We start from the raw sequence: 25,184 nt of genomic DNA on the forward strand, positions 1-25,184 counted from the left end.
AGATGAAAGTCATCGTGGATATTCATAAAATAACAAGTATGAAGCTCTGGGAATGATTAGGGAAGCAGTCAGCTAGTGAGGGCCGTATTTCCTGTTTGGAGTTTCAGGTCCAGAGCCTGACTTTTCTGGGAGACCATCTGTTTCTAATCATACTCAAATTTTGACCCTGTGCAGATTCATAAAATAAATCACTATCTTTAAAAGAATGCATTTTAACATTTTCTGAAAAAAAATATATTCCTGGTCGATTCATACCACATGATTGGGTGTTTTTAAATAATACTAGTCTGAATTGCTAAGCAAGATTGTTCTGGTCTTTAAATTAGTTAATTAATATTAAATAGAATGTTTCTGCAAAAAATATCTTTAAAGCCAAAGTATTTTGTATATTCTAAAAAGAAACAACTTTTCTGAGAGACTTAATAGGAGTTAATCTTTGTTAAGTGCTTAATAAACATTATAAAGATATTGTATTAATGAATATCAATCTTGATTTGTGTCAGAAATTCATATTTTTCTTTTCAGTCTTTCTCCCCCCAAAAAATTTTCCCCATAGACATCTTAAGAAAAATGCGTATGTTGTTTTAGTGATTTGGGGGGAGGCATTTTGATATTAATGTTTGAAGTTTGAAAAAAATTGTGATTACATTTGCCTAAAATAGGAATAAAATCATATATAATCGTCCTTTTCTTTTTTACCTCTGAGAACTATTAATAAAAGCACTTTTCATTTGCCAACTGCTTTGGTGTAACGTCCCTTTGGATTCAGCCAGTGGTTGGTTTGTGAAATTTTGGGTAAGCTATCTTAATAGAGGATAGTTAGCCAAAATATCTTCAAGTTTATTCAAAATATGTGTTCAGGTTGCCATGTAAAACACAGCTTTAGAGAATGTGAGAGATAGATTTAGATGGGTAATTTAAGTGAAATTACTTGATCTATAATAATTTCCTTGCCACCTGCCTTTCAGATGTGAAAATATTTTTCTCTTGTGTCGGAGTCTAAATGAAACAGTCTGTTTGAAAGTAGTATGTGAATGTGTGTGTGAAAGAGAGCATGCTCACATGCGAGCATGCACGCACACACGCACACACGTTTAAGTTTAGTAAAGTTAATTATGCAGGACCCCAGAAGCAAGGAGACTATAACTCAAAATTGTGTTTAGATTTTATTCTTTCAAGAGCACAGATCTCTCTGTTACAACATTTCTCTTTGTTCTACACTGAGAGGCGGGTGGTGAGAACAGCTTTGATGGTATTAAGTATTTCCAGGCTTATGGTAGATGGCATAACTGGTATAGTAGAGAAGTGTGGCTTGAAAATTGTTAGCTTGTGCCTGATACAGGTCAAAGGTGACTTATATGTTCTTGAAAAATGCATAAAGAGATGATACATTATTTTAGTCCTCTGAATCACAAGACCTTACACTTACCCACCTTTTGTCTTAAAAATTGTTATTCTCAAATAATTATTAGAATTATGAGAAATATTAGTCCCTAATTACTTCATTTTTCTTCATTAAGAAAATTATGTGATATATATATTTTCAAAAGACTGTAAATACATCATCTTCATATGTATTGGGAAATGTATGCCTATCTGCTTTATAATAAAAATTAGCACTTTTATTAATAATTTCTAGTGAAATTCAATAATTTCTAAGTGAAATGTACTTCTTTACTTGCGTTAGGAATTTTCTATAATCTTCGTGGTAATTAAATTTAAACTCTTTAATACTTTATTGATTTGAGATGATAATACAGATTAATATTTTGAAACGCTGGAAGTTTACATGGATTTTCATTTTTAACATCTCATTACAAAAAGAATGAGAAATGAGTAATCCTAATGGTTCTGGTCTTAAACAAAATGTCTTTTTCCAGTTTTTATTTTTAAGTTTTCAAGTTTCTTTTATGTATTTGAATGTTTACGACCTTTTAATAAAACCAACAGACTTGCAGAAATGACATGTTGGCCAGAGAGGAAGAAGAGCCTTTTCATATTGTACTGTTGGAAGTGTAACAGACTGGAATCTATATATGCAGAAAAGAAAAGCCAAGTTGTTCCTTCTATTTTTTCCCACTAATTGAAGAAATTTTTATTCTGTCACATGTAAACTTTGTGTGATTATATTATGTTATGTATCATGTTATGTAGGGTATTAATGTGTTTGTGATAAATAGGGAAATTAAAACCATTTTGACATTATACCTTTTTCAGTGTTTAAAAAATATCAAAGAAATAGTGGATTTCTGAGGGATTTTTATTGTTATAAGAACACAGCCTGCATTCATTTCTCTTATTGATATAAATTAACTATGTCCTTTATGCAGAAAGGTAAAACGTTGTTACAGGTCAAAGATAGGAAAGTTGGCAGACGGAAAGGACTCTTTTGTCTTTTCTTTTCCTCAAAGACTCTGGAGTTCAGTCTGGCTCTGGTCTAAGCAGCCTCCATTTTTCTAGGCTTTGAACTAAAGAGGCTATAGACCATTCAAGGTATAAAAAGTTTATGTACAGTGGTCTTTAGTTGTGTCAGGATTATTTTAATCCTCATGAGAGCCATGACAAAAGTCCAAATTATAAAAACTTAAGCAAGAAACACATTTTGAATATTGAGCTTTGGATGGAATCTGGAGAATAAGAGACAGAAACTAACAGACTGTAAGGGCTACTCCAGCCAGGAATTATGCTGAAGACTTGGTGTCACAGCCACTGTCATTTAGATGTTACTATCCTCAGTTTATAAATAAGGAAAATGAAGTTCAAGGAAGTCAAGTAATTTGCTCAACTTCCACCCAGTTAGTAAGTGCTAAGGTCAGAATTTGAACCCTGGACCATCTCCCAAGACCAAGTTTTCTTCTTATGTCATCCAAGGACAAGTAAATTAGTCTCTACGATAAAGAAAAATTTAAATGTGTCCTTACTACCCCTTGTATTAAAATATTCTACAAATATGTGACTTGGAAAAACACTAGACAATTTTATGAATATATTTTGAATATATGATCAGACTAACATGAATTTATGAATTTTACAAATGCTAATTGGTGGGATTTATCAAGCAAATTTTTATGTTTTTGCTTAAGATGCAGAACTTAAAACTGTCCTATGTATGTTAAAAAAAAAGTAACAAAAACTCAGGAAATTAGTAGTTTTCCTCCTCTAATGGGATTCATAGTACTGAAAATTGGTGTAGCCATGGTTTTGACACCTGTCTGCCCATGTAATTTGTTTTTTCATCAGAATTAGGGTAGCAAGGAAGTAACTAAAATTACATTACAAATTCCTCTAAGACATTTTTCAAATAAACATTTTCAGTTACTAAAAGCACAGAAGCCAGTGTGAGTCTATATTGAGCTACATTTTTGTTCTGCTGGGTAATTCATTGCTAGTTAACACAAGAGAAGAAAGTACAGTTATTTCAAATTTCTAGACTGTCTGTGCACCTAGTATAGTTAAATATAATATTTCTATGATAGAGAAAACATGAGGTCATGTAGAGTTTCCTGAACATGGAATGCTAAAGACGTGGAATGACAGGGACTTTTGCATTGACCTATTTTGTTTTGTTTTCATTTATAAAACTTTCTGAGACTATAATATATGTGCCCAAGAAAGTTTTCTTTCCTTGATTCAAGCAGGTACAAATACCCATGAGTTAAATCTATAACTTTTGCCAGGAAATACGTTGTCACTCACTTTAGCTTTATTAGTGGTTTTTGTTGTTATCGTCTTTTTTGCTGGAACTCAAGCCCAAGGCCTTGTGCATGCTAGGCAAATAAGTGTTCCGCCACTGAGCTACATCCCAGCCCTTGTTAATGTTTTTGGAAGACAAACTTGTTTCTTTCCTCTTGTTCATAAATTTGTTGGGAATAAAAAGGAAATCAGGTGTTATTTTGTTTTTTTTGTTTTGTTTTTGTTTTTTTTCAACAGTGCTAGTGGTTGAATCCAGGGCACCACATATGCTAGGCAAACACACTCTATCATAGACCTATATCCCAGTTCCCCTAATTTTACTTTTTTTAAGTGAAGGTAGCTAAGCTAATCATACATTGATTATTCCTAGAAAACTAGTTTCAAATGCTGTCCCTTAAAAATTCTAGTTTCTCTCTCAATGAAAAAAAAAAATTGTGATTATTAGGGAAATAATAGAATTCAGAGTCAAAAAAACAGTGAAATTTGCTTAATGACACTAATTTAAGATTAATAAAAATATGCCTGGTTTACCTGAGGGAATTTTCCTCACAATTAAAGATCAGTAATAGTCAACTGTGCTTGTTAATATAGCAAAAACAGTAGTTGAATCTAAGATGCTTTGAACTGAGAACTGGAATTTTTATTTCTTATTGTTACCAGAGAGGAAAGTTTATTTTTACCCCTAATCCTATCTGGAAATTTTGAGGAAAAGATAATATTGGACCTTTTATTTAGGAAACTGTTCAACATATAAACATTTATTTATCCCTTTTACCAGACTAATTAGGTGAAAAGAATCTTGTGTGGAGACAGCTTGTGTGTCCCTGACTCAGTCTTTGTACATCATACATTTGCTTTATGATGCCTTGTGGTTTTAGTTCTTAGGGTACTTTTATTGGAACTATCTAAATATTTCCTCCTTAGACTTGGAATTACTATAAAAACTCTAGTAGCAAACTGATTTTATGACAATATTTGCTGTTTTTACATAATATTAAAATAAAGCATTAATATGCTACTGATAATATATTAATATTTAATCAAATATTAATATTTTATCATTTAAGTTCTTAGATATTAGGGGATTCTTAAATTAGACTCCCATTTTACAAATGGATTTAAACTTTTATGTCATTTTCTTTGTTTGGTTTTATGTTTTAATTTCTATTAAGGAAGGAACAAGGAAAGTAGAAAGACATAAATTTAAGAAACTAAAATTTTTACTATTTAGGTTCAAGATTTTTTAATCCGAAGGTATACATAAGATCATTATCCATGTAAAACAGTGGATTCAAAGTGATCAAAAAAATATGTAAGAAATTATTTTTAGGAAATATCTTTAATTTCCTCTAATATTGACTTTAGCACTGTTATCTGAATGATTAGTTACTAAAGCAGAATTTTTAGTTACTCTTTGTTTGCCCTCCCCTCTTTGTTTGCTAAACAACATCTTTACTAAATTCAGATCCTAAAAAATTCAGACATAGAAGGTAAATTATTTTTGTGTATTACTATGTGCAGAACTTTCATAAGTTAATCAGCAGTAATTTAAACACTAAAAAGCAAATGCTTAAAATAATTAACCTAATTTTTTTAGTTCTTGTACTGACTGAAATATATACATTTTAAAAATTATATATCCATAGGCTTAATTAAAGTTTTTTTTAATATTTATTTTTTAGTTACAGGTGGACACCATGTCTTCATTTTACGTAATGTGGTGCTAAGGATCAAACCCAGTGCCCTACACATGCTAGGTGCATGCTCTACCTCTAAGCCACAGCTCCAGCCCTTAGTTACAGTTTTTTAATAGAAGTTTTGAATGAGGTTGAGATTCCTTTTTTTTTAAATTAATCTAAACTTTTTTTCTTTCAGGTTTTAAGTACTCAGCTAGATCTTGTAAACTTTTTATCGTTCAGAACAAGGTATCATGACATAAAGCAATATTCCTGAATGCAATATCATATTTTCATTTTAAATTTATGATGATAAAGGGGAATTAACCAAATGATTTTTGTTTTATTTATTATGTTGTTTTATTATTACATGTACTTATTTTGGTAAGTTGATGTGAATTGTGCTGAATTTATTATTTGCATAGACCTTTCATGTATTGCAGGTCCATATTAGCATGTTAGGTCCATATTAATGATATTGAACATATTGAAATTTAAAACTATTATTCAAACCATCTTGACAAGAGATAATAAAAGTTCAAACAAAATGAAATCTTGATAGTTCTTTGGCAGAGCATATCCAAAAAAATGAACAAGCCCTTCCTTCTTTACTCCAAATTAGGTGACAGTATTCCCAAATGTTTGTGAATTTTTGGCTAATTTTCATAGGCCTAAGAGCTTACAAGACTTCTGAATATTTCTTTCAAAATAATTTTTTTTGGAAGGAATTGAAGTTAGTAGCTATTTATTAAGATTCATCTCTGCAGTGGATAGGTAAATCATAATAGATATAAAAGAATCCCCCAAAAGAGTCTCAATAAGAGGCCTGGGGTTGTGGCTCAGGGATAGAGGGCTTGCCTAGCATGTGTGAGGCTCTGGGTTTGATTCTCAGCACCACATATAAATAAACGAATAAAATATAGGTTCATCAACATCTAAAAAAAAATATTTTGAAGAAAAAAAAAAAGAGTCTCAATAAGAAGAGCATATCTCCTTTTTTTCTCAATGGGGTTTGTCAGCTGCATTTCCAGAGCAGGATGGATTGGTCACACTTGGCCTTCTCTTCCACCCTCTGGAGGCATCTTGTCTCATTTTTTGCTTTTTGTTTATTTTTTTTTCCAGAATAATTATTTAAACAGCTGAGTAAGGGAGAGTGTTCTGTCTTATTCAGTATACAATTATAGTAAATATATGCTGCTTAATAAAATAAAAATTGAAGTTTAGTTCCTGTGTGAAAATGTGAAATCCACATTTCAGGTTGTTCAGTAGTCGTGTGACAATTGGCTACTCTGTTGCACAGCGCAAATGTGGAACATTTCCATTATCACAGAAACCTTTATTGGACAGTGTCATCTAAAAGCATTCCTCTCATTTTCTGGAAAGGGCCCTTTAATTAGGATATATAGTTATCCTCACATACTGAGGAAAATACCATCTCTTCATTTGGGTCATTTAAACATACCAGGGACCACACAGGTTATGTGTCTTTATCTTTTTTAGGTAAGGTTTGTTTGCATCTTCTCTCAACAATTATCAGAAAGTCATTTTTTCCTGCCTCATAGAGACATTTCCAATATATAATTACATAAAGGATGCATTGAAATCAAGAACACAGTGCACAACAGCTTTAGATACAAATGGCTTTCCCCTAAATTTGGGGTCATCCATATATCTAAAATAAGTGGATCATCCAAGTAGGAAAAAAAGAAATGTCTTTGCCAATTTGACTCCAGTTGGTTGTATGAACTAAAACATTCCAAGGATAATTATGTAATCATTGTAAAGAGAAATTGTAAATATTCATTCCTAAAGTATGCTATTCCTTTTGAAAAGTTAACTTGGGGTTGGGTGGAATGAGGACATTCAAGATGTTGATATGGGTTTGTTCTTTTCAACCAGACTTTTTTTTTTAAATATTTATTTTTTAGTTATAGTTGGACACAATACCTTTATTTCACTTATTTATTTTATTTTTACGTGGTGCTGAGGATCGAACCCAGGGCCTTGTGCATGTGAGGCAAGTGCTCTACCGCTGAGCCACAACCCCAGCCCCTCAACCAGACTTAATAGTGATGAAAAGGAGATATCTGCTAGATTTTCAGTTATATTCTTTTTTTAACATTTATTTTTTAGTTGTAGTTGAATACACAATACCTTAATTTTATTTATTTATTTTTATGTGGCACTGAGGACCAAACCCAGGGCCTCGCACTAGGTGAGCGTTCTACTGCTGAGCCACAACCTCAGCCCCTTCAGTTATATTCTTTTAAATTAAAAATGTCTGTTCACCAGACACTCAAAATTTCTCTTAACACCATTCTTTAAGGAGAAAATATAAATGCTTGGGAAAAGCAGTCCCATTATAGCTGCCTTGAGCCTAGATTTCTGAAATGGAGACTAGAATTCTAAAGAAAATTTCTATCTATGTTGTTTTAATGGAACATCTTAAGGTACTAAATTGAACATTTCTCTCTTGTATTTAAAGTAGTTTTTAAATCATCTTACAGCATACATATTCCTTTCTCAGTTCTAAAATTGTTGTGGTACAAAACCATCCTTGACATTTGAATGTATGATTAGATCATTAACTGGCCCGGGTTGGGGGGGTTCGGGGAGGTGGGGGCAGGGAGCCTGGCATCTTTGTGCAGGTGATCAGATGACATAAGCAGTCTGGTTTTAATTTGTGGCCAGTACTGATTGTAACTAGGAGAGACTTGCTCTTTTTGTGGAATTGGCTGACTATTTCCCTACATCTGGAGTTAATAAACTCTTTGAGACCACATCAGTTGCGCTTTGCCACAAGAACTCTTTGATCTGAAAAATCAAGACTGGCACAACTGCTGCCTCGAAACATTGCATCTGTGTTTTTGCAAGCTATGGTTAAGATACCAAAAGTGGAGTTAGAATTGTTGTTAAATGGGTGTCTTTGAGAACCATTTATTTCAAAGCATTTTTATTATGATAAAACTTTTGAATTTGTTAGAACCTAAGTGATAAAGTAGTTTAGGGTTTTATTTACCATTTTTATTTATAATATCTTTTAAAACTCCTTTTTAAAAAAATTGTGTTTATGAAGCCTAACAGTAAAAACAAACTTTACCTCTAAATGAGGCCTGTTTTTTCCATACAGCTTCAGAATTTTCTTGTAAGGGTAAGCAAGTGTCTTCCTCTGCTGTGTGTGATGTATCTTGTTTTTTTGTTTGTTCGGTTTGTTTGTTGTTTGTTTTGCTTTCCATGACTGCCATCAGTCAATTATTATATGATCAGTATATTCTGTATTTAGCAGTTTGTAAATCAGTAAAATCAAGTGTGTCCTTTACTTCCTTTTCTAATTGCAAACATTTTAAAAATTTAAAAATGTATGTGTGTCATGTATGGAACAGAGTGATTAAATGAGATTAAGGATGAAAAAATGTAAATGGGCATATTATGTTGAAATTTAAACTGAAAATTATGGAGGGTTTTTTTTTTTTTTCAATAACACTTCAGAACTTTCTCACAGTTACCAAGTGTGAGGGTTACATGTTGTTACTGTCCAAATGGAATTAGAGAATTTTGTATTTCATACTCTCAGATCAAGGATGGTATATATAGTAAATGCACATTTGTGGTAAAAAGTACATCTTCTGATGCAGTCTTCTAAATTTGATTCTGATTTGTATTTCCTGGATAAATCTATAGATGTACTCTACCTTTTGTTGTTTGTGGTTTCAGCTTGGCTTGGGGGAATCTATATACAAAGGGACAAAAGACTTCTAGTTGTGGCTAAGATTGGAAGCTGAAACTTGATTAAGAGAAAATAATCCATAGTTCCTTTCCAGAAAAGTTTACCTGCCTGTTGGCCTGTATGATACATTCCAAACACACTTATGTATACCCAATTCTTTAATCGTAACACAGTCTTTTATGAAATAGCTTTAGACTACAAAAATATGTATAATATATAATGAACAAACTTTTATCTGCCATATTCCCCTATCTAGGGTCCTTCTGGATAATTCTTAGGAATATATCTTATCCCAAACTTCTCAGGTACCACAGATGTGTGTTTTTACCTCTGGAATGTGAAAGGTAGGAAACAAACCTAAATGCCAATCCATTAAAAAGACACTCCTGTGCTAGTATTATCAGGACTACTAAGAGTAAAAATGGGCTTTCTAACCTTTCATTTAGGAGAAGTTGTGTGTATATAAGTAGGGTCATATCGAGAAAAACTGTAAGAATTGAACAGGGGCAGTATGTAGCAGCATAACTGCTTCTGTTAGGATGACCGAAGCATGATAATATTAGCTAATTCGTGGTGACTGCTTACTCTGAATAGGCACTGTGCTGAATATTTTATTATGTGTATTATTTTATCTAATCTTCCATTGGCCCCTGTATGTGCATTACTGTAAGCACCATTTTACACATGAGGAAATTGAGTCTCAGGAAGGTCAGGGTAACTTGCCAGAGGCCTTTACAGTTAGTGCCTCAAAGAAAGACCAGATTCTTGATAGTTTATGCATATATAATAGTTTATGTAAATTAAAAGTTTAGCTCCCATTTTAATATTTCTTAACTTTTTTATCATTGTTATTATTACTATTTAGAAGTATAATGCTTGAGGTAAAAATATACAATTTGTAGAAGCACATGAAGTCAAAATCCTTCCTAAATCCTGAGGTGTAAAATTTCTCATGTATAATTCCAAAATTTTTCTTTATGTTAAATTTCTTGTGTTTTATTCCAGAGATTTCCTATGCTTATACAAATAAATATGTTTGATTTTATATATGCTCCCATAATTTTAATGTTACTTACTTTCAGTTAAATGAACACTTTGAATTTTTATTTTTCAGTGAAATTTAATTGAGTGTGCCCTTAACAAACCAAAACAAAATAAATTATTTCATAAGCTACTTACAATAGCTTACCTTTCCTTTCCCTTCTTCCTGACTTTGGGTTTACTTTACAGACCATACATGACTTTAAATGTTGTTTTCCTTCTTGGTTTCATTAGTTATGAGAATGGTGTGATTGTGTTTGGTCATTAATATTATTTGACTGCCCATTTAAGTTTTCCAGAGGAATACAAAATGTTGGTCATTTACAAATTCACAATGTTCATAGTTCCCTTTTCTGAAGCAATGGTATACCAAAGGAAATTAATGCTATTCTAGCAAATTAAATGAGGTTTTTATGAAAGCTATGCTGAAAGTGTACTTGAAATTAAAGAATTAAAACTCCTCAGCAGAAGTTGTTGTTTTTTTTTTAAATATTTTTTAGTTGTTGATAGACCTTTATTTTATTTATTTCTATGTGGTGCTGAGAATCGAACCCAATGCCTCACATATGCCAGGCAAGTGCACTACCGCTGAGCCATAGCCCCAGCCTAGAAGTTGTTTTTAATTAATTGCTGACACTACCAAGTTAGAGAAGTTTCTGAACAACTGTGTTAGTCCTTCCACAGTTGACTTTTAATAGTAACAAAGGATAAAAAATGAATCTAATTCATTTTGATTTTATATCATGCTGTATGTTCAAAGGACATCTGTTTGTTCCACCAGATTTTGAATCTTGAGCTATGTGAAATTTGTGTTTTGTTATCCAAGTCGACACTTAGAACTTTTTTCATCCATCTGGTATAATTGTCGCATCAATATGCATTATATAGATATTCGGAAAGAAACATGTAGTTAGTCAAGTTTGATGTTATTTATGTGGATTTAGTTCATGTTCTTTGTATTTGTAGTAGGCCTTTATAAGGATTAGATGGCCTTTTTAGATGCTTGATGGAAAGTAGAACTCATCTTTTATAAGTAATACAATAGTCATTTCTATTTTAATTAAATTTCTTGTTTAATTTTAAGGTGTATGCACCATCCCCAAATTCAGATGATTTCAACCGTGAATCTCCTAGTTATCCGTCTCCTAAGCCACCAACCAGTATGTTTGCTAGCACTTTCTTTATGCAAGGTAAGTACTACCAAGTAGTTGTCACATATAATTGCAGTCATCTGTATATTAGCTCATATTTTAAAGTGTGGGGAAAGACAGTATCTTCATAGGAATTCAGACATTATTTATCTAGGTATTTTTTGGCTGAGATAAATTAAAATTTAGGTTTGTTTTTTTTTTTGATTGTTATTGTGTAGTGCTGTTTATCATTAATTGCAATTCAGATGGATTATTCACCAAATCACTAGAGTACCCATTCAGTATTGTTTGAATTTATAAAAGACTTAAATTGAGAAGAATAAATAAAGGTGCTCTGACTTGGCTTTAGAATTTAAAAGTATGAAAGCTATTAACAACTCTGTTTTGTTGTTTAAAATTACAGGTTCATATCATGCCTAGAATAAATAATATAAATAAAGAGTGAATATCAGAACAGAGTTAAAACTTGTTAAGAAAGAAAATGTGTTGCATTTCCTTCAATGTATGTCTAGCAAATCATTTTTATTTGGTCTCCTGTGGTTTGTGATTATGGGAAGCATATATATGGGAGCAATAAATTATTACATAAGTGGTTCCCTGACTATACTGTGAGTGAAGTCATTACTGACACATTTAATTTGAAGGCTGACTGTAATATGGTCATTATCAATTACTTGGGTCTACTATTAGAGAAACTTCATTGCAGTTTAAAAATGTTAGATACAATGTACATTGCATGTTATGAATTAAGAACATTTTTTGTATATTTATGAGTAAGAGTATGCCATTTAACCAAAAATTAAATCCAGCCTTTCCACCAATTCGGAATATTTGTCTTGTTTGATGTGGATTTACGTCTTCTGAGGATTTATTTAATGACTTATTGTAGTTTAGATAACTTTTTTCTTCACTATTAAACTTATTATATCTTTCTGTTGATTCGTTGGTACTGGGGATTGAACCCAGGGGTGCTGAGCCACATCTTCAACACTGTTTTTTTGTTTTTAATTTTTATAAGCATCATCAAAATAAAAAAATTTAGCTAAGGAAATTTTAATACTTCTCTTTTTATCTTAGATGGGACCCACAATTCTTCTGACCTTTGGAGTTCATCAAATGGGATGAGCCAGCCTGGTTTTGGTGGAATTCTGGGGACCTCCACTTCCCACATGTCTCAGTCCAGTAGTTATGGCAGCCTTCATTCACATGACCGCTTGGTGAGCTATCACACATTACAAGGTTGCAGCAATATCTTGTCCTCATTATGTTTCTTTTGGATTCCAAGTATACAATTTTATTCTGCCAAAACTTCTAAAGTTTGGAATGTTTCTGGACTTATACTATTTACCATGACTTTTCAAAAAGTAAATGACCATAATAACCCTCTTGAACTAACTTATAATGCTCTTTTTGATTGGTTGTAGTAGTTGTTCAGTGTATATGCGTATTATTCAGAAAATAAATTTGACCGATCATGTCTCTTTGCCCCTTTTTCTAGAGTTATCCTCCACACTCAGTTTCACCAACAGACATAAACACAAGTCTTCCACCAATGTCCAGCTTCCATCGTGGCAGCACCAGCAGTTCACCTTATGTTGCTGCCTCACACACCCCTCCCATCAATGGATCAGACAACATTCTAGGTGAGCTTTTGGGATTGGCAAAAATTCCTAAAAATCTTACAGGTGGGTTTTCAGTGAACCCCATATTATCATGTATTTTTAGTATTTAATTTAAAAGTAAAGAATCTTTTCATTTTTGTTAATGTGGAAACTAGTAAGGAATGAATTCATTTTTACTTTAGCGTATTAAGCACATGCAGAGTAATGCCTCCTTGATGGTGGTAAATGTGTGACAACAATAATGCTGAAACAGCATACTTTCCTACTAAAATTCTTAATTTGTTTCTCTTCTCAAAATATCCAGGAACTAGAGGGAATGCTGCTGGAAGCTCACAGACAGGTGACGCACTCGGAAAGGCTTTGGCATCTGTGAGTATTGGCTTTACATATTATACTGAATGGATTCTGTATTGCTAAATGCAGTGATTAGATTTTATGGACAATGAGTATTAAGTGTAGTTATAGCCATCAGCATCATTACTTATTTAGAGCTATTCTGTTTTTATTGACTCATTTCACAAAAAGTACTTTATAAGAATTTTTCCAAGATGGAAAATATTTTTTATATTTTTGGTGTGGGAGGAGCACTAGGGATTGAACCCAGAAACCCTTAACCACTAAGCCACATTATTTTTTGAGACAGGTTTTCACTAAAATGCTAAGGTCCTCACTAAGTTGCTGAGACTGACTTTGAACCTATGATCCTCCTGCCTCAGCTTCCCAAATTACAGGTGTGTGCCACTACACCTGCCTATCTATATTTTTTAAAAGGAAAATAATAATCAGCCATAGCTGAGTGATTCAAAAGTTAGGAAATGAGAGCCTTTTTTAAAAAGCCAGATTTATTGAAGAACTCATACTAAAAGAAGTAAAAATAATAAAACTGATTCAAAGGGATTTTATAGTTTTTTGGCCCATCCCACCCCATTTCACCTCTAGTACTAGTCATGCTAAGCAAGCACTCAATCACAGGGCTACCTCCCAGCCCTGTAGTATTTTCTTGATCAAATACATTTATCAGTTTAGTAAAAAAGCAATAGTTATATTTTAATATCTGACTCTGAAATCGTTAAAATTAAAATTTCTTCTTTTGGAATGATAAAATGAGAAGTGAGAGCATTTATCAGTAATCCATAAAGGTTCTAAAACTAATTATTCAAAAGAGGTATTCTGCTTTATACTTTGTTAAATTTCTCCTTAGGCATTTTTTTCTCTTCTTTTTTTTTCTTTTGAGCAGTATCTTTCTATAACCCACACAATTGTCTTATATTTTCTGTGCAGTGCAATTAACTCTTCAAACATATTTGTTGCTGTTCATGGGGAAGGTAGAGTACTTTAATATATGAGTAGTAGGAAGCAGCTGTTGAACATTTAAAGAGGTAAACCTCTTTGGGTTGTTCCTGTAAATTAGCCTTTATCTATAGCTAAGTTCAAGCTTCTTGAGAAATTAAACAAGTTAAATTTATCTGCTAGATAGTGGAACCCCACTCAAAATGGCTGCAGTAAATATTTCCTGAATTCAATCTTGGATCATTTGTAATAATAGCATGATAATAACAAAACCCACAAAAAATTGTCAGCTATAATTTGATTGTTCTTTAGGTGCCTGCCACTATACTAAGCATTTACATGCTTTGTTTTATTTAATCCTCAAGAAAACCCTGCAAGGTTGGCATTATTATCCCTATGTTACAGCTGAGAAACTAAGGTTTAAAAGGTTAAGTAACTTGAGCCCAGAAAGATTAAGTAGCTTGCTCTAGGGATCACAAAGCTAGTAAGGGTAGACTCATATACATTAGAACCCTGATCTGACTAGGTTGCCTAACTACTGCTGTGTATGTCCAGGAGCAGTAGTGCTACAGTGACTGAGTCTTAGAGAGGTAAGAGTGAATACTATAGAGAATTGTCCCAATTTTTTTTTTGAATTTATTCCCACCAGAAAAATGTATATTATTCTGTAGTATTAAAGATAAGGGTTTCCCAGGTGTTTGATTGGCTTGTTATATTCCAGTAAGATAGTTCACATGTAAGAAGAAGACAAATAACAGGGTTGGGGATTTAGCTCAGCTCAATAGCAGAGTGCTTGCCTAGCATATGCAAGGCCCTGGGTTTGTTCTTGGATCATACCCTGTGGGGATAAAAAGAGGACAAATAAAATTTGAACTTTTAATATTAAGCAAACTTTAAAAATACAATGTACATTTTGACACCCCCCACACCCACAGGGTTTTTGTTTGTTTGGTTTGGGTTTTTTTTTTTTCTTTCTTTCTTCTTTTTTTCCTTTATTTTTATTTGTTTTAGTTAGTTACACTGGTTTTGGTTTTTGAAACAAAAAGTCTATGAAGAAACCTTGCCATAAAATCAGGCAAGAATTTTTGATGTTCTTAGTGGCCCTTCAGTCTCATTTTTAGTTACCCTTCAAGTCCTTGAACATCTTCTTAAAGTGTGAACAACATACTAGCCAAACCAGGGTGGCATTTGAGAAAGAAAATCCAAAGTCTCTGTGTGGAAGCTTGGGAAAAAATGTTTAATCTAGTTAGTGGGTGGGCTTTGGTTGTCATGGAAACTGAGCTCTGTCATCCTGTGTTGTTACTAGGCAGGAGCAGTCAGGTCATTCCATAAATCATTTCTGTCATAGCTGACGGTGATGCATTCCATCTGCTCCATCACTACATGCCATAGTCTACACACTTCATATCCCTTCCTTCAGTCCATCTGCTACCTCCTTCCCCACGTCCAGACCCCTCCCAAATACATTCTTTCTGTAACTTCCTCCACAGACTCACATTCACTTTAATACATGTTTAGTACTCAAAATGTACTGAAAAACAAAAACATTACATTGTCTGGGGATAGAAAGGATTAGAACAGATGAGAAGAGGAACTTAATGAGGATTACATTTGAGAATCTAACATGCACATCAGAATTTTATGTTAAATATTACAGATCTTTGGAAATGGTGACCATGACTATTTTGAAACTTTTCAAGTTCTTTAGAATGTAACATTTTTAGCATGGCACCTAGTTTTAGGGGAAATAACACTGAGCAGTTGCCACTGGAAGTTAATTCTAGTTCTCCAATTGTCTGATGTATGTCTTAGAAGGTCTTTCATGTGTGAAACATCAGAGGGTACAACCTTTGTTCTTCAGTTTAGGTATTAAAGAGCTTGCAGAATACTGTGTGATTAAACATGTAAGGCTAGATAATGCATTTGCAAAGGTTCCTTTATTTTAGGTTTAAGCCTGGATAATTGTGGTCTTAATCTCAGGATAGCAAAAAAGAGAATTGTACATGAAAGTATTTACACAAAGTTCCCAAAGCCCTGTGGATTATGCATTAGTTTAGATAATAAACTAGGGTAGATAGAAGGGAAGGAAAATCTGTGTATTCGTGCCATTTCTAATGTGTTTCCCTGAACGTTTGCCAGACAATAACCCTTTAAGATTGTGCCCATGGAGAGTTATATAGAGCAAGAAACATCTGGTTTATTTCAGTGCCTAATACCATATCAAAACACTTGGTCTTTAATTTAGAGGAGATCAAACAAGAGGACTGTTTAACTTTGTTGATTATATCAGACTTCTTTGTGATAATTTATGTTTTGATTTCTACCTCAGAGCAAGAGAGGGGGAAAGTGTGTGTGGTGTGTGTGAGTGTGTGTGTGTGTATGTGTGTATGTGTTTTAATCTGGATAGTTAAATGGTCAGTAGTCTCTAACAAAAGAAAAGAAAATTCCTGGAAGTTGACGTTTAAAAGTAATTCATGAAATAAGTTTCTTTGTTCCTTAGACTCAATAACATTAGCATAATAAAGATTAACTGAAATGTGCACTGTAGTGTTTAAAAAATTGGGCTCACAATTTCAGGGTTGGGCCTGGGCGCTCTCCATTGTTTCCTTTTTGTCCAAGGCCCTTTTCATTAGCTCCTGGCTTATTGGCACCCTGCTGATTGGAATGGACCATGACTGATAGGAGGAGGAGCCTCATTTGTTGCAGTAAAATGAGGCATATTACCGTTTAAGCCTGGCAGAAGGTATTGAGAGTTATTCATCATTGGTCACTTAACAGTATGAGGACCATGGACTGCATGCAGAATGAGTTCTTACTTTTGTGTTTATGCTGGAGACTCTAAATCACTCCCTCTCTCATTTTGATGTTACTGACTTTTTCTTCTTTTTTCTCTTCAAACACCAATGTTAGAGTCCTGTAAGGTCAGAAAATACGAAACAAAATATATTCTTAATTTAGGATGCACTTGCCAAATAAAGCCTTGTGTTTAGAATTTCTGAAAGTAGCACAACAATTTTTATAGAATAAGTATAATTTGTTTATATTTGGTAATACAGTAAACCTGCACAGATAGTTTAGTGAGAATATACGTGATCCAAATGTTGTGTTATACCTTTTTAAGGTTTTTATTGCTCCTCTTCTCCCCGCATATTCTTTTAAAAGTAAAAAAGATAGGAAAAATCCTCCAACTTGCCAGCCTTTTTCCTATCTATAAGTTCAGGAAAAATCAACAATAGTTCTCTCTTATCACTTTAATTGGTGAAGTAGAACAAGCAAATGGGACAGGTGAAGGCAAATGGCTTTTATTATATAAATGGAGAAGCTGCTGTGGGGAAGAAATACCAGAAGGGATATGTTTTCATACTTGATACATTTTTGTTACCACTTCTCCTGTTTATACAGTGAATTTTTTAAAGCTCCTATTTATACAGTGATTTTTAAACCTCTTTTACATATAAGATCAGCACATTTTGCTAAATCACTTTAAGGTAATGATCTTACATGACTTTACGCTACAATCTCTGCCTTCTCTGATATAATAGGAGGTGCAGCTAATTCTTGACATGCGTGGGCATCTTGACATGTAAGGGCAGAGTTCTCAGGGAAAATAAGTGTTGATAGTCCATTTATACCCTGAGCAGCCCCTACCTATCTAATAATGTGATATGGACAGTTTATTATTTTAGCACTAATTTCCAGACGTAGTGGAACCCTCACCACCACCTCACCATTAAAATTGTTACCATAAAACTGATTTGAGAGTTAGGGATACAGTTCAGTGGTGGAATACTTGCCTACTGGGTTCAAGACCCCAGCACAAAAAAAAAAAAAAAAAACAAACAAAACCTGATTCAAAATAAAGTCATCTATATAACAAAGCTCTTTTTCTTCATTTGGTATTTCTGTCACTGCTCCCCATTAAATAAATACTAAGACAAATGCTAGCATTTAAGGAGTCCTGCTTTTCATCAGTAAGTGTTATAGCAAATTTCATGTGCAATTTTATCATTCAGATTTTTTAAAAAACATTGAGAGCCTACTTACACAAGACACCGGCAGGCAGTGATTGATTCAGTGTTGAACTTTATAAGATCTCTGCCTCTGAGATAATAAAGGAGGTAAAAATGACATGGAAATGGGGAAGTGACATTTGAGCTAAGCTTTGAGGTAGTGTGGAATTCCACCAAGGAGAAGTTAAGAAATAGACTTTCTGAAAGTAGAACAAGCTATGTTCAGAAAATGAAAAACAATATTTTGTTTGGATAATAGAGTATGTAAGTTTATAAGTAGATTATGGAGTAGAAAGATATTTTTGTGACCAGATTATGACATCAAATGTTATTTTGTACGCAACAGGAAGCATGGGATTTGGTAGTTCAAAACTGTGTTCCAGGGCTGGGGCTGTAGCTCCTCAGTAGTACACTTGCCTGGCATGTGTGAGGCACTGGATTCGATTCTCAGCACCACATAAATAAATAAATGCCTATCAACAACTTAAAAATATTTAAAAAAAGAAACTATGTTCAAGGACAATAGCTCAATTATATATGGGATAAAAAGAGGAGTTACTAGAAAAATAAAGACATCCCACTTGAGGGCTAAAAACCAACAAGTCAGGCTACATGGAACTAAAACTTTTCTCCCTCTTCATCTACCCACATCAGTGTTATCAGCTCTTCCCTCCCTTGCCAATATTACACTCAGGATGTTTCATAAACCATTATTGCTAATTAAAGGTATAATTATGTGAATTGTTTGTTTATTTGTTTTACTGGGGATTGAACCCAGGGGTACTTAACCACTGAGCCACATCTCCAGCCCTTTTTATATTTTATTGAAAGACAGGGTCTTGCAAAGTTGCTGAGGCTGGCTTTGAACTCATGATCTTCCTGCCTCAGCCTCCTGAGCCACTGGGATTGTAGGCATGCGCCGACATACCCAGCTAATTATGTGAATTTTAAGACATATTTTTGTTGGCATGTGTGACCTTACCTAATTTACTACGTGGTTGAAATAAATTAGTTTATATATGTGGAGCCACTAGGAACCAAAATGTGGCTGGTAGCTAATTTTCATGTATGTCCTGTAAATTTTTTGCAAAGTAACAATTTTAAATAACAGCTTTTTTTCTGGTGATGCTGAGAATGGAACCACTCAGCCCTAATAACGTTAAGACCAACAATATTGACCTTATACTAATTCCCTAAAGCCTCCAAAAGCTTCTTGAATTCTTTTTCATAGTTTTGCTTTTCCAAAATGGCTTTTTAACTTGAGTGTACAACTTCCTGATCTGGCTATATGAGAGACTTGTTTAAAGACATTTTTTTTTATTCTAATTTGTTATATATGACAGCATACTACATTACAATTCATATTACACATATAGAGCACATTTTTTAATATCTCTGGTGGTATACAGAGTATATTCACACCATTCTTGTCTTCATACATGTACTTAGGAAAATGATGTCCATCTCATTCCACCATCTTTTTTACACCCTTTGCCCTCTCCTTTCCCCTCTATGAGACCCTCCCTGCCTTTGCCTACTCCTTAAGACTAAGCCTCACCCTTAGAAAACTTGGAATGGAACCACCATTTGACCCAGTTTGTCTCATCTTCCCGTGCTCCCTCTCCCAACCCCACTATGAATCAGCCTCCTTATATCAGAGAAAACATTTGGCATTTGGTTTTTAGGGATTGGCTAACTTCACTTAGCATTTTCTTCTCTAACTCTGTCCATTTACCTGCAAATGTCATGATTTTATTCTCTTTTGTTACTGAGTAATATTCCATTGTGTATATATGCCACATTTTTCTTATCCATTCATCTACTGACAGGCATCTAGGTTGGTTCCACAGTTTAGCTATTGTGAATTGTGCTGCAATAAACATTGATGTGTCTGTGTCCCTGTTTAAAGTGTTAAGTGCTGAGGTGCAAAAATGTTTTATTATGCATTTTGTAAGAATAATATTGTCCAGCATCACAAAAGGGATACTAAGAACTTTATGAGAAGAAGCTGAAAGTCTGGGTTTCCTGGGGTCCTAACATAGATAGAGATAAAGGACACCTGAGAACAGGCTTTGTAGTTTCCAGGTCTTGTTGTGAAGCTTAGTCTTTTTTTTTTAAATTAATTTCTTTATTTTAATTAGGTATATATGACAACAGAATGCATTTCAATTCATTGTACACAGTTGCAGCACAACTTTACATTTCTATGGTTGTACATGATGTAGTGTCACACCATATGTGCAGTCATACGTGTACCTAGGGCAGTGATGTCTATCTCATTCCACCATCTTTCCTGCCTCCACATTTCCTCCCTCCCCCACCCTCTCCTTTGCACAAAGTTTCTCCATTTTTCCCATGCCTCCCCCATCCTCGTTATGGATCAGCATCCACTTATCAGAGAGAACAGTTGGCCTTTGGTTTTTTGGGATTGGCTTACTTCACTTAGCATGATATTCTCCAACTTTATCTATTTACCTGCAAATGTCATGATTTTATTCTCTTTTAATGCTGAGTGATATTCCATTGTGTATATATACACCACATTTTCTTTATCCATTCATCTATTGAAGGACATCTAGGTTGCTTTCACAGTTTAGCTATTGTGAACTGAGCTGCTTGAACATTGATGTAGTTATGTTACTATAGTATGCTGTTTTTAAGTCCTTTGGGTATAGACCGAGGAGTGGTATAGCTAGGTCAAATGGTGGTTCCATTCCAAGTTTTCAAAGGGTGAGGCTTAGTCTTAAGGAGTAGGCAAGGGCAGGGAGAGTCTTTCAATGGTCCCCATTTTCACTTTTACCGATGGGAATCTAAAAACTGGAATTAGGGGAGTTCTATCCCAGCACTTATCCTTCTAGGCCTCAAGTTTCATTGTAACAATGATGGAGCTAGAGAAATTCTCACAGCTCCTTCCAGCTTACACCACCCTACAATTTTGAGTTAGTGTTTTAAATAGTGCCATAACTTTTTTTTGGCATTGACTTTTGATTCTCAGAACATTCACTTTTTGCAACTTCCTGGCTTTGGTCAAAAACACCTTTTACTCCTTGACTTCTTCCCATCACAAAACTAAGTAAATACACTACAAATCATCTACACCATATTCCTCTAAATAATGAGGGGAAATAAGGAAAGGTGCTTACATTTCCCTGGACTTAGAAAGCTATGGAAAAACCTACACTGGTGCTGGGGAATGAAATAGACAAAAATTATATTATTATGTTGTATGCATGTACAACTATGTAGCAATGAATCCCATTATTATGTCTGATTATAATGTATCAATAAGACTTTTTTTAAATAATGATAAGAGGAATATTTCCCAGGAGGGACCTCTTAGGGGCCCTTGAATGAATTAAAGGGACTTTTTTAGGACTACAGGGGATTGAACCCATGGGTACTCTAACACTGAGCTATATCCCCAGCCCTTTTTATTTTAGTTCTATTATTTGGAGACAGTATCTCACTAAATTGCTGGGCTGAAACTTGGAATCTTCTTGCCACAGTCTCTATAGTCTCCAGATACAGGTGTACACCACGACCCACCTGGCTAAAATGATTCTTAATATATTTACTTGTTAATTAGGTGAACTTGAACGACTCTCCTACACTATTTTTGGCAATATGAAAAGTATATAAAGTATAACAACAACATTTTTAGCCAGAATACCAAAATTTATGCATTCAGGTATATTCTCTTCAAGTAGATCTGTAGGGAAGTCAAGTTCAAAAATCATTTGGGGAACACATTTTTGATCCAGTGGGTATTTTTTTTTTAACTTTCTCCAAGGGTGGCATAGTATACTTTGGAAGTAAGTTTAATTTTTTTTAACATTTGGAGCTAAAATTGGCATAAATATGGTTGATCAAATTAGTACTTTTTAAAGGAGAGGTAAGGAGTAATTAAGAAATATTTTTCTTTGGTTGGTTTTTTTAAACTTTTTAAAAAACATTTCTTTCTTTTTTTTTCCTATCATTTTCTCTCTAATGTGTGTATGTGTTGCTGAGGATTGAACCCAGCACCTTGCACATACTAGGCAGGCAAGCACTTAAAGATCATTTCAAAAAATGAGTTAATTCATTTAGATAGTATATTCTAACAGAAATTTTTAACTGTTTCCAACTAGAATAATAAAGAAGCATATCTATTCTATTCTTATCATATTAGAATATATATGATTTTTTTATCTAAGTTTTAAAATGGAGGCTACTGTGCTCTTCATGTAACAAAAAAGTCTTAAAGAGTGATGGAAAACCTTTTCACTATAAGTATTAGGGGGTAACACCTTAGATTGGAAAAATAAATTTATGTAAATAGATTTATATATTTGCTATTGTGAAATATTGATGTATGTGTATCTCTTGTTTTCTGCTTAGATTTATTCTCCTGATCATACCAGCAGTAGTTTTCCATCAAACCCATCAACACCGGTTGGATCACCTTCACCTCTTACAGGTAGGCTTTTCTTTTATCTACTTCATAACATGGTTTAGGTTTACTTGGAAATATTTTACAGGCACTTTTTAGTAACATTTATTTAAAAATTCACCTAAATTTTGGCCAGGCGCAGTGGCGCATGCGTGTAATCCCAGCAGCTCTAGAAGCTGAGGCAAGAGGATTGCAGGTTCAAAGCCAGTCTCAGCAGAAGCAAGGGACTAAGCAACTCAGTGAGACCCTGTCTCTAAATAAAATACAAAATAGAGCTGGGGATTTGGCTCAGTGGTCGAGCGAGTGCCCCTGAGTTCAATCCCTGATCTGCCCCCCACCTCCAAAATCATCTAAATTTTGACTATAAGAAAGCATCTAAGGGGGCTGGAGTTGTGGCCCAGTGGTAGACCGCTTGCCTGGGTTCAATCCTCAGGACCACATAAAAATAAATAAATAAAATAAAGGTGTTAAAAAAAACCATTTTAAAAAGAAAAGAAAACATCTAAACATGGGCTTACTCAGTGATAGAGTATTTGCCTGTCATGTGCAAAGCCCTGGATTTGATCCCTAGTATGACAGGGAAAGGGGGACATCTAATAGAAGCTTCCTCTGGAGTTCACTTTGGAGAATATTGAAATATTTGTTAGTTTTGAATTATTTATGAATATCTTTTGAGATTTTTAATATAATTTGTTGATAATTTCTAATAATTGTTGTGGTACTAGAATAAAAATTAAGGTGGGAAATTGGGGTGAAGGTAAAATACAAAAGAACTACACCAAAAATTTTTATGAGATAGTGTAGACAATTTTAAAAATAACCTATTTAGAAGTACAAAGGCTAAGAATGTAGCTTAATGATGGAATGTGTGCTTAAGGTTCATGAGGCCCTGGGTTCTATCCCTAGTATCACCAAAAACAATTAAATAAAAGCACATTGTGACCTCTTTTTTCATTGTTCTCCACATTTACCATGTACCATGTGTAAGACTCATTCATAGATGAATAACTTTATGTAGGTATTTTGTCTTTATTTTTGGGTTCACTAAGTTATTATTTCACATGTATACATACATACATATATACACACATATAAAAATGAATTCCTGGGGATGATTCCGTTTTTCTACTAAAGAAAAGAACTCAGTGAATGTGGCTCAATATTGTTAGTGGTTCAAATTTGCTTTATTTCCTCCTGACTTTTTCACATTAATTTTGAAAAGTTCTAGATATTATCCTGTGGTATCAGTTTATTGAGACACAGTTGTAAATGGGAATTTTTTTTACTTACTAGGAATAAATAAATAAAAGTACATGAAAATGTTAAGTATCTGTTAAGCTGTAATGTAAAAACCTGGCCTGGGGCTGGGGATGTGGCTCAAGTGGTAGCATGTTCGACTGGCGTGCGCTGGGCGCTGGGTTCGATCCTCAACACCACATAAAAATAAAATAAAGATATTGTGTCCACCTAAAACTAACTAACTAAATAAATATTTAAAAAAAAAAAAAAACTGGCCTGTATTTTTCTAAAGAGTGTTTGGCAAAAATCTTTGCTAAAGAAAATATACTTTAGTTTATTTTGAAGAAAAAACATTATTAGGCAACTGGATAAGATTGCCATATTCCTCCAACAACAGCTGACCTCAGAAATGACTGTTTAGGAAAACAGAATCCAGCCATTAGTTAAGTCCAAGTGGTTTTGTTTTTTCTATGTTGCTGTTAAGCCTTTTTACATTGTGCAGTGTTTCTGGAAATCCGGACCTTTGCTATCACCTGTGCTTTGTGTATTTGCCTTGTGGTTCTGCTTAGAAGCATTCCAGTGTGGAGATGATGAACTGCTGGCAGCTGCTCCCAGCTATTAGCAGGTTCTGCTACTTTCTCAGACACTGTGGCTTCAGCTGTCTAGTAAAAGTTGAACAGCTGTTCCCCACATAGACAAGACTATGAAAGACCCGTTGACTTGAAGTTGTTGTTTAACAGAGCTGAAATTACAGGAAGAATGATGTAACTTTAGCCCTGCTCACCCTCTTGGCACACTTTTGCTAAAATTATCAGTGTCATGTTTACCATAACCTATTTCACTTTCCCATCTGAGACATCTGTGTCTGCCCTCACTGTACATTCCCACTGCCTCTCCTTTACCTAATAAGACAGTTACCAAAGTATCTTTTAGTTTTAATTAGCACTGGAGAGAAAGGCCATAGTGGAGCTCAGCAACTGTGAAGGGACATCAGTGAAATGGAGAATCAGAAGCTTCAACTCTTTCTTTGTTTTTGTTTGTTTGTTTTTGTACCAGGGATTGAACCCAGGGACACTTAACCACTGAGGCACATCCCTAACCTTTTTATTTTTTATTTTGAGACAGGGCCTCAGTAAGTTGCATAGGACCTCCCTAAGTTGCTGAGGCTGACTTCAGCCTCTTGAGTGGCTGGAATTGCAAGCATATGCCACCACACCCAGCAACTTCAACATTTTTCCAAAGGGGGAAAAAATGGGTCTCAAGTAAAAATCACATTTCTCATCCATCTTTATTTGATGTTTATTGG

The 25,184-nt window shown here is 34.0% G+C and overlaps 1 protein-coding gene across 21 annotated transcripts in view; it reads left to right on the forward strand.

Annotated features, from left to right (window-relative positions):
- Positions 1 to 25,184, forward strand: part of Tcf12 (transcription factor 12) — a 352,650-nt gene that overhangs the window by 293,578 nt on the left and 33,888 nt on the right. For all 21 annotated transcript variants that reach the window (XM_058584831.1, XM_058584830.1, XM_058584832.1 and 18 more), the window contains 5 exons: positions 11,222 to 11,327; positions 12,366 to 12,505; positions 12,787 to 12,931; positions 13,215 to 13,279; positions 22,588 to 22,666. In XM_058584831.1, coding sequence (XP_058440814.1) covers positions 11,222 to 11,327; positions 12,366 to 12,505; positions 12,787 to 12,931; positions 13,215 to 13,279; positions 22,588 to 22,666 — 535 coding nt within the window. The remainder of the gene's footprint in view (positions 1 to 11,221; positions 11,328 to 12,365; positions 12,506 to 12,786; positions 12,932 to 13,214; positions 13,280 to 22,587; positions 22,667 to 25,184) is intronic.

Source organism: Marmota monax, unplaced genomic scaffold (genome assembly GCF_021218885.2).
Source record: "Marmota monax isolate L192 unplaced genomic scaffold, Marmota_monax_Labrador192_F-V1.1 WCK01_AAM20220418_F8-fsc00001, whole genome shotgun sequence".
Classification (NCBI taxonomy): Eukaryota; Metazoa; Chordata; class Mammalia; order Rodentia; family Sciuridae; genus Marmota; species Marmota monax.